The sequence below is a fragment of the Macrotis lagotis genome, chromosome 1, assembly GCF_037893015.1.
Source record: "Macrotis lagotis isolate mMagLag1 chromosome 1, bilby.v1.9.chrom.fasta, whole genome shotgun sequence".
Taxonomy (NCBI): Eukaryota; Metazoa; Chordata; class Mammalia; order Peramelemorphia; family Peramelidae; genus Macrotis; species Macrotis lagotis.
The window spans coordinates 506,907,245-506,919,665 of NC_133658.1; the positions used below are offsets into that span (position 1 = coordinate 506,907,245).

Below are 12,421 nucleotides of genomic sequence, written 5' to 3' on the forward strand. Positions count from 1 at the left end.
TGGACAAATTACTCGGACTTGTATAGCAAGTCAGTAAAATGAACTAATTTATTCCTTTAAAAAACTTTCTCAAACTAAATTATCCGCCCTATGTAATTGATTGACAGGTTTTGTTAGATCTGAAAAAGCTGTATGTTGTGTTTTGTTTTTTCTTTTATCTTTACAGCTGTGTCAGTCAGTGATCATACTGCCCTTGCTCAGTTCTGCAAAGATCAGAAAATTGAACTTGTGGTTGTTGGCCCAGAGGCTCCTCTTGCTGCTGGTAAATTGGAAAAATTACAATTTGCTTTTATGAGATTGACTTTATGGAAGAGAGCATTTAACCATGGAATGTGTAAGATGAAATAACAAAGAATGCTCAACAAATAGTGTTAATTTCTGTCATTTTTTCAATATACTGATTATTTAGTTGTCTTTCAAAAAAAAGCCTAGTGTTAAAGAAAGCTTTGCCAATTTTGGAATCCCATTTGTTATATCAATTGAATAGACTAAATGCAACTAAGAAATTATTTTTGCTGTACTAAAAATTTCTAGTAGACATAAATAAGAATTGAATGAAATAAATAATAATTCACATTTCCTATGTCCCCAGTTATTTCTAACCTAATCCCTTTTCAGCTAAGACTTGAAATAAGTCCAGAACATGTTTTACTTTTTACTCCCAATGAAAAACAGACATTGATTTGGATCTGTTGTCTGGTAGACTATTTGAATTGAATATACCTAAATCAGGCTTAGTTTTTCTTAGAAGCACTGGAAACCAGCTTGATGACAACATCCTGACATTCTAGTGTCCATTAATGAAGTACAGTGTTAATAAGGTTAAGTGAATCAATGGACATGACAAAAATGTGTTGTAAGATTTCCCACCTTAATTTTGTGCTGTATGATTAATATAACAAGGCAAAAATATGCTCCAAAACATTTTTTTGCTTATAGGAATTGTTGAGAGTCTTTCAAATGCAGGAGTGAGGTGTTTTGGTCCCACATCAAAGGCAGCTCAGTTAGAGGCCAGCAAAAAATTTGCTAAAGAGTTTATGAACCAACATGGAATCCCAACTGCAAAATGGAAAGCTTTCACCAACCCTGAAGAAGCCTGCAACTTTGTTATGAGGTAGAATTTTACCTGTGAATATTAATAAGTATTTTGGTTTTGAGTTTAATTTTTGGTAAATGCATGTATGCTCAGAGTACTATACTGATTTAAATATAAAAAAATCCTTGTCCTCATTTGTTCTTATATGGGCATATTTATGTAAAAACATAAAATGATGGTCAAATAAGCACGTGCATATTTATATCTTTACATAAAGAAACATTTATTTGGAGTAAAGTGATTTTTCTAACAACCTCTTAACCACAAGAAAAGAAGAGAGTGATAACCTTATCCATTGGCTCCTTTCCCTGCCACCTAAAACACTTAACTTTCCACCATCTTTTAAAAACTTTTACTTAATTCAGTCATAGCCTTTACCTTGCATTGTATATCTCTTTTGCTTTCACAGACTAATTCCTAGAAAATATCTATATGCATTGTCATGGCTTATCACCTCCCATTTTCTCCTTAAATCCTTATAGTCTGACTTCTGATTTCAGTGATGAAAAGAAATTACTCTCCCCAAAGTTACTCCTTGGCATTTTTTCTATTCCTCATCCTCCTGGGCTGTACTTGTCAAGTAGTAGATACTTAGTAAATGTTTAACTGAATTTCATGTCATATCAGTTCCTTCCCAGTTTTCTTTGCTATATCATCATGCATTTGCAGTCTTCCCAAAACATGTGTAAACATGTAATAAAGAATAGTTCAACCCAAAATATCACACAGCAATAATTTTTTCCTCCTTCAGAATAAATATCTATTCTTTTTATCTTTTCATTATAATTATTACTGAAAAAAAAGACACTGCCTTCAAAACACCACTTTACATCAAACTTTTTCTTGTAACAAAGAAAAAAATTAAGCAAAAGCATGTGTCCTGGCTAGTAGTGTTTAGGAAGTATGTTTTCATTATTTGGTGCCCAGCACCATGATTAGTTTTGCAATTACTTGGAGTATAATTTCATTTTAGTGATCCTTTATTGCAGTTGTTGCCACTGTGTGTATTTATTTATTTGTGTGTGCTTATTTCACTCTCATTTCTTCCTGTAAATTTTCCTGTGATTTTCAGAAACTCTCATTCCACTGAAATTTCAAAAGCAGCTTTGCTAAGAAATGGTACAAAAATGACCAATTCTATAGCACTCCTATTTTTAAAAATTCATACAAATAAGATTTTATCAGATAGTTATGACATTATCTATTTCTTTACAGTGCAGATTTTCCTGCTTTGGTTATAAAGGCCAGTGGTCTGGCTGCTGGAAAAGGAGTAATTGTGGCTAGCAACAAAGAAGAGGCCTGCCAAGCAATTCAAGATATAATGCAGGTGTGGTGAAAAGAATTTATAATTTTCCTTTCAGAATGAATGGGCTATTGAGCACCATATTAAATATTAATTTTCTCAGGGAAGGTCATATAAATGTATTATAATATTCTATATAGTAAATACTTCAAGAAAGTTATTATATGTTGAAAACAGTCCTAAATCCTCATTGTAATAGAAATAATAAACATAAAGAAACCGAAATCATAACTGTCCTTGTTAAGATGACTTTAGCTATTGCTGCCCAAGTACAAAAGAAAGCAGAAAGAAACTCTGGGTCAAACCTAATTAAGTATCTTCCTCATTTTATTGCTAGTAAGATAATATACAATGATCAGAATTTTGTTTTTTGAGAACATCTCATAATTTCTTGCGGTTTTTCTTTAAAAATATTTAATTAAACCCTTCTGTTGGCTCCTTTTTTATTTTTTAACTTACTGACATTTACTTTTCCCCATCCCTCATATTGAATAAGTATGATCAAGCAAAACAAACCAACACATTGACTATATAGGACTTTGTATGTTTCATTCTGTTCCTCTAATGCACCATCTTCTTGATAAAAAAAAAACAGGGAACATGTTTCACTGTTAACCTCCTGAAAGTCTTGACAGGTCTCTTTCATTAAAATTCTAAAATAATTCAGAGTAGTTTTTACTTACTTTACATTATTGCCATTAATTATTTCATGAATACTTTGTTTCCAATTCTTTGCTGCTACAAAAAAAAATTACTTATGTAAGTATTTTTATTGGTAGAGGTCCTTTCTCCCATTGTCTTTAACTGACCTCTTTATTTTTATGGGGGCTTACATTCTCTGTCATAATTCTTCAACCATTTTCTTGAGTTTTGGACTATGGTTCAAACTTAACAGAGGAAATATTAAAACCTGACTCTTAAGGTCTAAGACATATAAACATGTCCTAGACTTGGAAGGAAATTGGTATTTATTTTGTTATAAAATGATGAGATTCTGGTTTATGGCCCAAGAGTGGCAAAACAAACATTCTTCCAAGTTACCTCAGTGGGAATTGAATGATTAATTAGTCCTCACTCACTTTTGAGATCTGCACCACAATGAAATGTGGTGTTTCTAGAAACATAAAGCATGCCCTTAGGTATTTATGACCTCACTTTTACTCCAGCAATATCTGCAAAAAAAGATAACATTCCACAGTTGGTTAAGACTTCTTAAGTTGTAATATTTCTCTTGCTTCTTAATCATCTCATGATTTCTACTCAGTACACAAATTCCATTTCTGGCATCCTTGACCACTTAGTAGCCAGCTTCTGCTTACACTTCGGGTGATTATATTAGAAGACAACTTAATAGAATTTTTGAAATGTATTGTTTATGTTGAACTGAAGTCTAACTCTAGTTTCATTCATCCAAATTCTTCTTTCTCCAAAGCCAGCTAGATAAATCTGTTTTTCTTTGTGACCATTCACATAATTAAAACATCTAGTTGTATCCCCTTGAGTCTTTTATATCAGTATTCTACAGTGTTGTCGTTTTTTAGTTCTTTTGCCATTATGATCATTTTCCTCTGTGCATAATCTAGTTTGTCAATAAAAATTCTAAGAAGTGCTACCCAGAATTGAATACTATATCATATTAGAGTTATGATTTGATCGATACATCATAAATTGTCCTTTTGTTCCTCCCATTCTACAACTATTAATCTTATCTTTCCAAAACCAATAAGAGTTTAACTTGTATCTATAATCAGTAAAAAAAACACAATATGAAAAGTCCTCATGTCTCTCATCCCAGAGCATATTAAGGGTAAATCATTTCCTGGATACTATAGATGGGTCAGCCTTATGAAGTGTCTTTAAGAGAAACTAAGTGGTGTAGTGAATAGAGCACCAGCCCTGGAGTGAGAAGGACCCTAGTTCAAATCTGGTCTCAGACACTTAATAATAATAATAATTACCTAGCTGTGAGACCTTGGGCAAGTCACTTAACCCTATTGCCTTGCAAAACAAAAACAAAAAAGAAAGAAACTAGGCCCCTAAAAATACCCATTGTACTTTTTTTGCTCCTTTTTCTTTTCCGTTAGAATCTGCATTCTTATGATTTTTTAATTGGTGTATATTTCAGGTATATGTACATGTCTCAATATGAGGAATACTTAATATTGTTTATATTGAATCTATGAAAGGGAAGAAAAACCTATGCATACCAAATGGAAATTTTGTAAAGTTACTTATCAATTTAAATGATGCAAAACTTCCTTACATTAAAGACATCTTCAGCAATGCTGATGTTATGCTTTGTGAGCATGAGATCATTAATTTGGATCTTCACTAAATAACAAATGAGTGGTAAATTCTGTGAGAATCAGCATTATCAAATTGTCTTGTTATATTTCAAATTGAAATGTAATATATATCTTTAAACATAGAAAATAAAAAAAATCCCAATCATAAACTTAAGCAAAACCTATGAAGTTAAATAAAAAGTTTTATTTCAATGCAGGATAAAGCTTTCGGAGCAGCTGGTGATACTATTGTAATAGAGGAAGTTCTTGAAGGAGAAGAGGTGTCTGTAAGTAAATTTTCCACCCATAAGGTTTTTTTTATTATTGCAACTATTTGTTACTATTAGAGTAATTATTTGATTTATTCCTCCCCCCAAAAAAAATCTTCTCAGTTTCATCTTAAAAGAAATGAAGCAGTGTCTCAAGAGAAAGATATAAATATCATAATTCAAAAAGAAAATAACAAAAGCATAAAATCTTCAAAAGCTAGAAAGAAGCTACTTTGTCTTCAGCCATATTAGGAGGGCACCAAGTGACTTTTACCATATTTTAAAAATTAACCTCCTCTTTATTTCCCAAATTAATATTGTATATTTGAAGACAATTTTCTTCTGTGATTTACAAGGTAAGGAGCACCCTAGAAAATACTTCAGGATCAAGAAAATAAATGGAAGATAAATAAAATATTTACAAGTAATCGTAAATAGTTGGTTGAGTCTAGGAAAAATATAACATAAAATTTCTTTATTTGAATTCTTATATGGACCTGGTTTCTATTGAAAGAGGCATCCATATTATGAGACTGAATTTTGTTACATTTATATCATGGATATTTGGTTACTTTTCAAAATATATATATATATTAAGAACTAATAAGCATTATAAATTCTTTCAATTTATAATAATAAATGGAAAAATTATGTTTTCCCCAATAGTGTTTATGCTTCACTGATGGAAAGACTGTGGCCCCTATGCCACCAGCACAAGACCATAAGCGATTACTGGATGGAGACCATGGTCCAAATACAGGAGGAATGGGAGCTTACTGTCCAACACCTCAGGTGAGTAAAATAATAATTTTTCTAATAAAATAAGACAAATATTACTATGTTTATTTTATTGATGAGGAAACATACTCAGATTAAACAATTTGCCTATAGTCATGAAGCTAGTAAATGACTATTCTAATACAAACCTTATTCCAAATCTTGATGTTTCTAAGGAAAAGTTTCTACTTGAATTTTTTTATCTTAGAAAGACTATGCTGAACCATAGTATGAACAGGTCTTCCCACATACATCCAACATAGAAATATTAATATGTAAATATTAATACTTTTTAGCAGGATTATACCTAGATCACCAACCAGACTACAACTTTTACTTTGTAACAATGCTTTGAATTTGTAGTGGACAGTTAAATCACAGTTTCTAAGATTATTAAATGATGGGAAATTGCAATTCTTTGGAAGTAAAGTAAAAATACTATGTCCAGTTTACTGATTATGGTACCTTAGAAGTCATAGATCATTTTAAACTTGTAAAATGACTTGCAAGAATTTTAATTCATGGGGCGCCTAGGTGGCATAGTGGATAAAGCACCGGCCTTGGAGTCAGGAGTACCTGGGTTCAAATCCAGTCTCAGACAGTTAATAATTACCTAGCTGTGTGGCCTTGGGCAAGCCACTTAACCCCATTTGCCTTGCAAAAACCTAAAAACAAAAAACAAGAATTCTAATTCATATTGGAAAAAATAACAATTACCTCAAAACAATTGTTTCTGTGTTTTTCCTAGGTTTCTAAAGATCTATTATTGGAAATTAAAAATACTGTTCTTCAGCGAGCAGTAGATGGCATGCAGCAAGAAGGTGTTCCATATGTAGGTAGGAATATTAATCTGTGAATCTTATTTTGAGGGAAATTTCTACTACATTTTCTTTGCCAGCCCTCGAAATGAACAAGAAATGATCAAAATTACCTTGTTCATAACAAATAAACCAGAACCTTTAGACATTATTAAAAGTTGAAAACTATGTAGCTTTATTATCTTCATTGTATATTTCTGTTCTTTATCGAAGGAATATTGTATGCTGGTATAATGCTTACCAAGGATGGCCCCAAAGTACTGGAATTTAATTGTAGATTTGGGGATCCAGAATGCCAGGTAGGTGATTTTATTTATATTATATATATATAAAATGTCCATGATAAATAAAATATGAATGTATAAATACTGAATTTTCATTTTAGATTTGTCATCTTTTTTTGCCCTAACATTTTTCAAGAATTACATCTATCATTCCTACTATTTCAATTAATAATATGATTTTTTGGAAGTATTAAAATTAATCTTTTAACCTCTCTGTACTATGTTTTTCTAGGTAATTCTTCCACTTCTTAAAAGTGATTTTTATGAAGTAATTCAGTCAGTTTTAGATGGTCAGCTTTCTACTTCTCTGCCAGTCTGGCTTGAAGATTGTGCTGCTGTAACTGTTGTCATGGCGAGTAAAGGTTATCCAGCAAATTATACCAAAGGCATGGAGATAACAGGTAACTCTGGCTTCTGTTTTATGCTGACCTTAATGGTGGCAAACACAACTTTCTTGTGTCTTTTCTAGGATTGGCTATTCTCATGGTTGCAAGGAATTCACAAATATTTTTATAATTTTAACTAATATTAAATTAACAGTTAAATTAACTGTAATTTTCTTTAGGTTTGTGTTTCAGTATGACCTTCCACCTCCAGTATAGTTCACAAAGAGAACTGAGACAGAGACTTCATAAATTTTATTTTAAAAACTTTCTGTCATCTAACAGCCTAGTCATGGGGTATTAAAACATATCTGAGACTATCATTTGCAATAGCCCCCTTCTGTCCTGGTGCAAAAGGTCCTCTCTACTCAGAAACTTCTATGTTATGAGTGCACACAGCCCCTTAATGAGTACTCCATCAGCATTTGTTAAACAACTACTGTGTACTCGCCTACACATGCACAAACTCTGCAAATATGGTAGATGAAACAACCAGTTACTACTCCTCTAACTGAGGTGACAAATACTTATAGAATCACTACCAAGTAGTCAAAACAGTAGTTTAGGAAGAAGGGCACCCAGCATTTAGAACAGTCTATATAAGTTTGGCATATATAAGAGTTGTGACTTGAAGAGAGGATATGTATAAGGTAGAAATGGGAAAGGAGAGTATCTTCTAAGTGTGGGAGATAAAATTGTGGGAAAGAAGTAGTAAGAAGGCCAGTATGGCTATACTGTAGAATGTGGAAAGGAATGTAATAATCTTTGCTAGGTAAGTTAGATCCAGACTGTGAATAGATCCAAATATCCCTTTATCTAAATACAACCATGTAATCTAGATTTGGCATTTTAATTTATCTTTTTCTTGTCATGACATGTTACATGATTTGTATAAATGTCATCTCTTCTAGGAATTCCTGAGGCTAAAGCTTTAGGCCTGGAGGTGTTCCAAGCAGGCACAGCCCTGAAAGAGGATAAAGTAGTAACTAATGGTGGTAGAGTACTCACGGTAACAGCCATCCAAAAAGATCTAATGTCAGCCCTTGAAGAAGCCAATAAAGGAATAACTGTTATAAAATTTGAAGGAGCAGTTTATAGAAAAGACATCGGCTACCGAGCTATCTCTTTCCTAAAACAGTCCAGGTAAAATATTGTTAGAGAAATAATAAACTCAGCCCTAACCTACATTGATTGTTGCTAATATTTTACTTAAGTATACCAGTCAGTGAGCATTTTATCTTATACCAACAAGTATAGGATTAGTGTTGTTTCCTTAAACTAGGCTAATTTAGATCCCAATTTAAGATTTTTTTTTTATTTACTTCTGTGGAATAAAACCATTATGAACTGCTTTGAACCAAACTTGGATACAGCAGATCTCAAACTGAGTAGAATAATCTTATTGGTACTTTCCCGTTTGTTAGGAGATTATTTAAGGATCAAAAAATAATGGTCTATTTTTTGTGTTTGTTTTAATATCTATAATGGTTTTGATTTTATGCCTCTGTCTTATTGAGGGACATCATCACTAATTGTATTTAAATGTTACCAATGTTGTCCATTATATCTGCAAGTTAATGTAAATTTCTTTTGATTTGATCACTGTACTGTGCAGTTATCCTGTGAAAACAATAAACTTGTTAAAAATCTTGGTATGTATCCTTATTTTTAAAATTATACATAGCATATGACTAATTCATATTTTAATAGACACTATTTTGAACTGGCAGTTTTCCCCAGGTTTTAATACAATCTTACTTGATTGCCAGAAATCTGTATTATACTTCCTGGAACAAACTCCAAGAAAGGATATCTTTCTCCTTGTTTCCCCAATGCCATAACCAGTATTGAAGATGTGTTTCCATTATTGTTGTTTTATTTCATTCAATTTAATTCCATCATGGTCTCTTTAATTATAAATAGTGTTTGAGAGAGTTGAAGGTTTTCATGATTTTTTTTCTTGTTTTGCCTGTCTGTCCCTTTGATAATTCAAATTAATCTGCATGCAAACTCTACTTCTACCATGGCATACTATTTCTGGCGAGGCTCAGTAGATATTTTAGATCATTGTCACCTCAGATGCCAAGCCTTATTTTTTCTTCATTCCCCTTTTTAAAGAATGGGGCTGATAGTCCAACTTTTATCATTCTGGATGGCATTTCGAATGAAAATCTGCTTAATCACTTTTGAGAGTCCCACCAACTGAATATCATAAGTAGTCATGTGCCATATCCAATAATTAAGAACACATTTTTATAGCAACCATATATATATATATATATATATATATATATATATATAAAGAGAGAGAGAGAGAGAGAGAGTATTCTCAATAACCCTGTAAGATAGGTAAAGTAAGAAATATGGTACTGGGGTTGGAAAACCCCAAGTTTAAATTTTGTCTCTGACATTTAGAGCTGTTTAACCCTGGACATGTCACTTCACCTCTGCCAGCCTCAGTTTCCTCATCTGTAAAGTGAGGGTGTTGAACCAAGTGACTTCCATTTCTAAAAGCTATAAACCTATTTGTCAAGGAAGTGCTTGAGTTTGTATTTGAACCCAGGCCTGCTGACTATTAAGTTTAGAATTTTATCCACTATACCAAGCTACCTGTATTATTAAAGTAATGTGTTTAAAAAGAAATAATATCAGTAAACATTGTTTTACTTTTTCACAAATTTTATTTTATTCTTTTCTGCTATAATCTATCTGATGAAACTGAAAATTGATGAATTTATATAATATCACAAGTACCAAAGTACTTAACCAATTTAGTTGTTCAAGGCCTCATTTTTATTTGGGAATTTTCTTTGTAGTTCATTAGTCTAAGCTATAACTGACCCACATTCTAAAATATCTCTCTGATTAGGGATTATTTTATTCTTTGTATTTGCATCCTTAGTGCCTAACAGTGATGAGCAACATAGATATTAAACTACTTGTTGCTAAGTTGATTGACTAATAATCCCAAATTACATTCATACATTTATGCATGTTAATGTGTTATGGTGAAATAATTAACCCTAACAGATAAATTATAGTTTAACTTTTTTAATGTTTTAGAGGTCTGACTTACAAAGAAAGTGGAGTGGATATTGCAGCTGGCAATGAACTGGTTAAGAAAATTAAACCTTTAGCTAAAGCCACCTCTAGATCTGGTAAGCCAAAACCTATCTTTGTGGATCTTTAATAACTTATGTACTCATTTAAATATATTTTATTGATTACTCTGGGTTTTTTATGGCACATAAAATCTGGATTTATATCCCACAAAATGAAATGCTATAGCAAAATAAAAGTTAAACAGAAATACCTGTCACCAGAATCTCATCTTAGTTTATGCAATATTTCACATCAACAGTCCCATCTCTTCTGAAAGGATATAGCTTTCTTGTCTATTTTTTCAGTTCTAGTTTGGTAATTAAACAGCATTCAACTCATTGTTATGGGTGCTTTTTTTCCCATGTATATGAAATATAACTCATACCAGTCTTTCTGTTTATAAATTCCTCATTTTTTATAGCACAATAATATTACATTTATATATCACAATTTGTGTGATAATAATCATATTGATCATCTCTTCATTTTACACTTAGAAATATTTCAGATTTGGGGCGGCTAGGTGACGCAGTGGATAAAGTACCGGCCCTGGAGTCAGGAGTACCTGGGTTCAAATCCGGTCTCAGACACTTAATAATTACCTAGCTGTGTGGCCTTGGGCAAGCCACTTAACCCCATTTGCCTTGCAAAAAAAAAAAAAAATTTAAAAAATTTCAGATTAATACTACTAGAAGAAATAAAGGCAGTATAAAAGGCAGCTACCTATTCAATACAAATAGGTCTTTTTACTCTTGTAAAGTTAAAAAAAATCAGGCCAATTATTTGTCCTGTTACAACATATTTTACACTACATCCTATGATTAGTTGCTATTGGAAATGAAAATACTGAATATGCCTTACTTCATGATGTAGTGTTCTTGTATTATAGTAGAAAATTTTCATCTAGAATGAAAAAGTACAAATTGTTATTTGTACTGCAAAATCATACTCCATTAAGCACAACATTCTGTTTGTAATAGAAAACTCAGACCATATTTTAGGATGAAACAGTTTTCCTCACAGCTGTCAACCTCAAACAGGAAATGACTTAAAACTGTGGAATAATGAATGGAGACATTATTAATGTGAAGTTCAGAGAGATGTGGAAAGATGTGAATGAAATAATGCAGAATGAAATAAATAGAAAAAGCAAATACCATAAAATAAATGAAGATAACTAAAAGCAAAATAAAGTCTAGAGAATCAGAAGGGAAAATAAGGGACTTGCCTAGAGTCACACAACTCAAAAAAAAAAGACAGTCACACAACTAGGTGATTATTAAGTGTCTGAGGCTGGGTTTGAACTCTGGTCCTTCTGTCTCTAGGCCTCTATCCACTGCCCCACCTAGCTTCCCCATTCCTTTGTTTTTAAAGCATTGTTTTTCTGTTTGATAGGATGTAATGGAGACCTTGGAGGATTTGCTGGTCTCTTTGACTTGAAAGCAGCTGGTTTTAAAGATCCTCTTCTGGCATCTGGAACAGATGGAGTTGGAACCAAATTAAAGGTAATCAGTTCAAAGATTAGGAATTCATAAAAGCCTATATAGGATGTTTGACTCATTTTTCCTATCATGAGTTATTTTTTTTAAATGGCATGCCACATATTTTAGTAAGGTATATTATCTATGTACTTAAGGCTTAATAAAAGAATTATTAATGGTGAAAGGTAGGTAATAAATGAGGGGGGCACTTGGTCAGCAGTTCACTTGTGGAGCTTTTATCATTTTTGTGTAAGACTCTTTGGAACAGCTCTTTATCAATTTCTATTTTTTCTTATGCAAACAGCTTATTGTTTATTCTTTTAGATCATAACAAGGGCTCTGTATTATTTCTCTTCAGATTGCCCAACAATGCAATAAACATGATACTATTGGTCAAGATTTGGTTGCAATGTGTGTCAATGATATTTTGGCTCAAGGAGCAGAGCCTCTATTCTTTCTTGATTATTTTTCCTGTGGAAAACTTGATGTCGGTACAGCTGAAATTGTGATTGCTGGTATAGCAAAAGCATGTGAAAAAGCAGGATGTGCTCTTTTGGGTATGTTGATATTTCATATGAAACAGGCTTTTAAAGTTTTTTATTGATGTTTTTGATTTTTCAAAG

General features: G+C 32.2%; 1 protein-coding gene across 1 annotated transcript in view; it reads left to right on the plus strand.

The window, feature by feature from the left end:
- The window catches only part of GART (phosphoribosylglycinamide formyltransferase, phosphoribosylglycinamide synthetase, phosphoribosylaminoimidazole synthetase), a 32,135-nt gene that overhangs the window by 5,657 nt on the left and 14,057 nt on the right, over positions 1–12,421 (plus strand). The window contains exons 4-15 of the mRNA XM_074214067.1: positions 167–262; positions 940–1,114; positions 2,312–2,423; positions 4,903–4,971; positions 5,620–5,745; positions 6,479–6,566; positions 6,762–6,847; positions 7,065–7,233; positions 8,127–8,358; positions 10,279–10,373; positions 11,713–11,822; positions 12,157–12,355. Of these exons, the coding sequence (XP_074070168.1) occupies positions 167–262; positions 940–1,114; positions 2,312–2,423; positions 4,903–4,971; positions 5,620–5,745; positions 6,479–6,566; positions 6,762–6,847; positions 7,065–7,233; positions 8,127–8,358; positions 10,279–10,373; positions 11,713–11,822; positions 12,157–12,355 (1,557 nt within the window). The remainder of the gene's footprint in view (positions 1–166; positions 263–939; positions 1,115–2,311; positions 2,424–4,902; positions 4,972–5,619; positions 5,746–6,478; positions 6,567–6,761; positions 6,848–7,064; positions 7,234–8,126; positions 8,359–10,278; positions 10,374–11,712; positions 11,823–12,156; positions 12,356–12,421) is intronic.